This window comes from Misgurnus anguillicaudatus, chromosome 17 (assembly GCF_027580225.2).
Source record: "Misgurnus anguillicaudatus chromosome 17, ASM2758022v2, whole genome shotgun sequence".
Lineage (NCBI taxonomy): Eukaryota > Metazoa > Chordata > Actinopteri > Cypriniformes > Cobitidae > Misgurnus > Misgurnus anguillicaudatus.
This window is the reverse complement of record NC_073353.2, coordinates 25,592,490-25,598,177: the sequence shown is the minus strand read 5'-3', so window position 1 is coordinate 25,598,177 and position 5,688 is coordinate 25,592,490. Positions and strand designations below refer to the sequence as shown.

At 37.2% G+C, this 5,688-nt stretch overlaps 1 protein-coding gene across 1 annotated transcript; it reads left to right on the top strand.

Annotated features, from left to right (window-relative positions):
• The first annotated feature begins 319 nt into the window (after positions 1-319).
• Positions 320-2,529, top strand: LOC129451832 (G-protein coupled receptor 183). The gene is made up of 2 exons (XM_055215296.2): positions 320-498; positions 680-2,529. Exon 2 carries the CDS (start codon positions 690-692, stop codon positions 1,707-1,709), a length of 1,020 nt encoding a protein of 339 aa, XP_055071271.2. The 5' UTR covers positions 320-498; positions 680-689; the 3' UTR covers positions 1,710-2,529.
• Positions 2,530-5,688: the final 3,159 nt, after the last annotated feature.

Genomic DNA, 5,688 nt, shown 5'->3' with positions numbered 1-5,688 from the left:
TTGCACAACCATACTTATTTTGTCTTCAGTTAAGCTTTTAAAGCTTTTAGCAGTCAGCAGTGTGCATGCTTTCTGAAGGTGGATGGTGTGACAAGCTGTAAATGTGCCTACTTGTTGGCATCTTAAGTGGGTCATTACTGCACAAAAAAATGAGTTTTTGGTTTCATGTAAGCAGTAATGACAAGAGGAAGAGGTTTTACCACAGGTGCTATAGAATTCACAGTTCACACTATATGTAAAGACAGTGTAAGGACACAAACATGAACATTGAAACTTGTGAAGATGGTGAAAAGCAAGATTTGAATAATATAGATATAGTAAACTTTTGTCTCAGCATTTTACTCTACTGCTTTAGCTAACTTATCACAACTGTCAATAACCAATCAGAAGAAAGGGGTGGATTTACAACTGGGGTAATTTACCTAAAGCACACAATGACAAACTCACTTTGTGAGTCACATCATTATCCAGAACAAATTAGACGGACTGTGAACCTCTGTGAGTATCATTTTTAGATAATATTTTTTTTTATTGGTCAACTATCGCTAATACGTTATTACTGATGGTTTTATAAATAAAATATGTTTTTTTAACATCGCGTGAAAAACTTAATTGTCTGCACATGCAAAAATTCTGGTTTGTGTTTGGTTCCTCCTAAAACATCTATTTCCCCAAACAGTCTCAGGAAAATGATTGAATCTTCCACAACGCTGCCACGGAATGACAGCAATACAAGCCAAACTTGTGATGTGTTCATTTACAAGGAATCTGCTCGGATCCTCTTTCCCATTTTCTACTCCCTGGTCCTCATTGTCAGTGTTGCAGGCAACAGCCTGGTTCTTGGCATCATCTGTCGAAAGAAACAGAAAATGAACTCGACCACGATATACCTAATCAACCTGGCCATCTCTGACACGCTCTTCACCTTGGCTCTGCCCGGCAGGATCACTTACTACATCCGTGGCTTCGACTGGCCTTTCGGAGATCTCTTGTGCAGGCTGACCGCCATGATCTTCTACAGCAACACCTACGCTGGCATTGCCTTCATGACTTGTATCAGTGTGGATCGCTACTTGGCCATGTTGCACCGTCAGAGATGTTTAAGATTGAGGAAAACCAAGGTTGTGAAAAAGATCTGTGCTCTGGTATGGACGGTGGTTATCCTTGAGACTTCCGTGCTGCTTTTCAAAAGCACCTTTGAAGAAAGATCACCGACGCATCGGACATGCATGGAACTCTTTAATTTTGAAGGACCACGAACGGCATATTTTCTTCTGGTTGCTTGCGTCATTGGTTTTTTTGTGCCTTTGGGACTCATCGTGCGCTGCTACAGCCAGGTCAACTCTAAGCTTTCCAGGATAGCTAAAGAGAACCCGATGACCAACAGGTCTGGAAGCAGCGGTAGAGCCAGAAATACGATTCTGCTCATACTTTTCAGCTTTGTGGTGTGCTTTATTCCCTACCACATTAACATCATGCAGTTTGCAGTCAGAAGTCTGATTAATGATCCCACTTGCGAGGATAAGAAGAATATGAAAATGTCCCTGCAGGTAACCTTTGCCATGATGAACTTTAACTGCTGCCTTGACCCTGTCATTTACTTTTTTGCCATCAAAACCTACAAGCAGAGAGTGATAAGCCTTTTTAAGACCTACATTTCAACCCCATCTTCCAAAAGCACACAGGACAACAGCAGCAGTAACACATGAGTGCCAACGTTACTTAAATGAAAAAGAGTCGAGTGAAAAGCGCTGCAGATATGTAAAGGAGTGCCTGGACTAGATTTTTTAGGGTGAAAAAATATGAGTATTTTAATAGCTTTACTTTTATTTTTTCGCAAAAAATATGTTACTGTTAATGATGTATATCATCTCATCTCATTTGTTTTGTTTTATTTTTATTACAATTTATTGGTAATTGTTTTTTGAGATACTGACAATTCTGTTTGTATATAGAGTGTACAGTTTATATGAATTTGTCAAATGATCAATGCTATGGGTTGTTTTAACCCAGTTGGTTAAATATCTGACGGTACCAACAGTTGAGTTATAAATAAATATATTTCACTCTTTTGTTTATGTAACATAAAAATTTTTGAATGATTAATTTGTTATCAGTTTCTGATAACTTGGTGCTGGCATTACTTTCAGAGATCAAAAAATTTGATGGAAAAATCCCACATAAAGGTCAATAAGACTAAACCGATTTACAATTCCGAGTAAAATGACTGATTGTGTAGGTGTATGATTGACATTTCTGCAGGGTGCTGTGGGAAAACTGCTTACATTAGTTTTGTGTAATATAAGTGTGTAACCCAATGGGGTTTTCCTTGTAATGTTTATGCAGCTCAAACTTTGTAAGTCACTTTCACCCTGACTGAATACCAATTAAAGATCATCAGTTTGATCACTGAATCAGTTTGTTGTGTTTATTCTTTTATCAGCTTTTTCTATAGCTGCCTACCTAATTTGGCCTTTACTTATTACCATTGGGGAAAACGCAACTATACATCACAACAAGATACTACTTAATCAGAATCACATCTCAGCGTTTCTCAGAATGTGTTGCGTTTGGTTTGGGTTCTTTGTACTCCTGCATATGAATCATCTCTCATCATCTAACTGAAATGTTAGTGTGCCACAGCGATGACTTCACCGTCACATAGCACGTGTGTTTGATGAGTGCATGTGGGTGTTGTATATAGCAAACGCGGGAGCGCTGTTCTCTTTCCTGCTTAATTTCACCCGAGTTTCAGAACAGGATATCAACATACCCGCAAGCACATTAAGAACGTTTTTTAGCGCTACAGGTGGTCTGCTAGGCTTTGTTGTGTATTCCATATAGCTACGTGTCTATAAATAAATGTGGCAAATGTGGCAGGCATGAGGCAGTACTACAAAAAGCAAGGATGTAGGTGGCATGTGATGTGGGTGATAAAATCATCTTTGTGAAGAATATATACTCAAACACTCATCTAAATATGACATTGATTCTGCTAAAAGATTAAAAATAGGCCTTCACACAAATAAATATAGCTGAAATGTAGTAATAGCACAAAAACTTTCTTAACCTCAGCACTTATCAGGATCCATATCTTTTACCAAATTATGTGGTAGAAGACGTTCATGTGAACAGATTATTTTTTGAGTCAAATGAATACAACAACACCTTTATTCCATTTGGTTACTTATAAAGTTAATGCAACTTGAATCTAAATCCAAAAACAGAACCAGATGAATTAAACTTTATGATGTTAATATTTAATAACAACTAATATCTGACTAATAACCTTTTAATTGCCATTACAGTGAAATTATTGAATCTAAAACAATGCTCATGCTCATTGCATCTGAACTCTTTAAATGTTATCTTCAATTCCTGCATCAAAAGCTTGACCACAGAACGTCAGGGTGGGTAACTATACATCATCCACTCTCACCCTGAATACAGGGGTTCCGCAGGGTTGTGTTCTTAGCCCAGCCCTTTTCACTCTGTTTACACATGACTGTACACCCATCCACTCCTCTAACACTATAGTGAAGTTTGCTGATGACACCACTATAGTGGGGTTGATTTCTGGAAATGACGAGAAGCACTATAGAGAAGAGGTTTAACATCTAGTCGAGTGGTGCTTTGATAATGACCTGGTTTTGAACGCCACCAAAACAAAGGAAATTATCACAGACTACAGAAAAACCAGGAAAACAACCCCCTCACCTCTTTATATAAATGGAACAGAGGTTGGACAAGTTACAAACATCAAATTCCTGGGCCTGTATATCACAAATGATCTAACATGGACTGTTAACACACGGTATGTAATAAAAAAAGCTCAACAGAGGCTTTTCTTCCTGAGGAAGCTTAAAAAAAGCTAAAATACCTTCTCAGCTTTTGGAAAATTTCTACAGGAGTACAATAGAAAGCATTCTTTGCCACTGTGTGACAGTGTGGTATACCAGCTGCACTACACAGAATCGAAGAGATCTGGCTCGGATAGTCAAGACCGCACAAAGGATCGTGGGGATCCAGCTTCCCAATCTGGACACGGTTTATGCTAGCCATTTGTTTAAAAGGGCCAGTAACATCATTAAGGATTCAACTCACCCAGGTCATAGACTGTTTGAACCACTTCCATCAGGAAAAAGATACAGAGCAATAATAACTCGCACAAACAGACTGAGAAATTGTTTCTTTCCCAGAGCGGTAGCATGTATCACACCCTTTTCCCATACACACACATAGTTGTGGTAGACTCAAAATGACCCAAACGTTGCTGCTATACGTACTGATACTTGACCATACGTGTGTTTTTTGCACTGTTATTTTCACTATTTAATTCCACTGCAGATGATGATAGTATTTTGTAGCTATCTATATTACGTGGATCTTGTATTTGTTGTTTTTGATGTTTCTGCTGTTTCGGAGAGCTTCTAAACAAATTTCATTGTATTTTTATATAATGACAATAAAGCTCTATTCTATTCTATCCCTAAATTTAAATCCCTTTATTCCTTTAAAATTTAAATAAATTCTCTCAACTTCCGTCTCAACAGAGCTGTGTTTCCTTCTTTTGGATCTGCTCATGAACACCACTATTGTAGGCTGTTATACACACGTACACAGAAAATAGATGAGGAGTTCAGATGCAAAAGCCGCTAAATGCCTCCTCCATCAAAAATGAGATGATGAAAATAACCAAATGCACTAGGCACGTGTTATATGTTCATCAAATACCACTTTAAAATCGCTTAATCCCAGCCTCAGGCTATTCAGAAATACCGGTTTGTTGGCAGAATTCATTAAACACCACGTCAATTTTTCAGCAAAGTCCTCTAAGGGCACGAAAGATGAATTCATGAACGACAGCGTGTAAAACAACTTTGGATCATATTCAAACTTGAGTCCCTTATTAGTACTTGGATATGAATACAACTCACATGTGGCAAGTGTTGCCAACGATTTTCAAGTAGCTAAAGTCTCAACTCAGATTTACAAGTCATTTTAAACTTACAGTTATTAATCTTGACAAGAGATCAGTTGCTATAACTTATAAAATGAAGTTGTCATATTTCAACTATATTTTATAAGTTATAACAACTCATCTGTAGTTATAACAACTCATCTCTAGTCAAGATAAATATTTAAAACTGCTTGTTAATGTGCACATTTTAACTGAACTGTAAAAGTCCGGTAAAAAAACTGTGCAACTGAAGTATGTTCATGTTTATTTGTCCAAACAGTTTCAGTTTAGTCCAAAAAGTCGTTAGATTTGCCGCTAGGCACTTTATGGTAAAAAAAATCACTAAAGGGGTCTGAAAAGTCATTAAATCGAGTGACAAAGTCGCCAACTTGACAACACGGATCTCAGCGCCCCCTAATACGTAGTTCAATTTCTTCATTTATCTATTCTGACTTTCATTATTTGAAATGTTTAGTTGCATCTTTAGTGATTTTGCAACTGTTTACTATGTCTCGTCCAAAAAAGTTTTTTTTTTTGAAGTGGAGATATTTGCTAAAAATGCTTGCACACACTTAGAGGAGTTTGCAGTCAAATTTGTTAAATGCCAATGAAATGACTTAAGTGACATGTGTGAAAATAAGGAATTTTTTAATTACCGACTAATAACCTTTTCATTGCCATTACAGTGAAATTATTGAATCAATGCTCATGCTCATTGTTATCTTCAA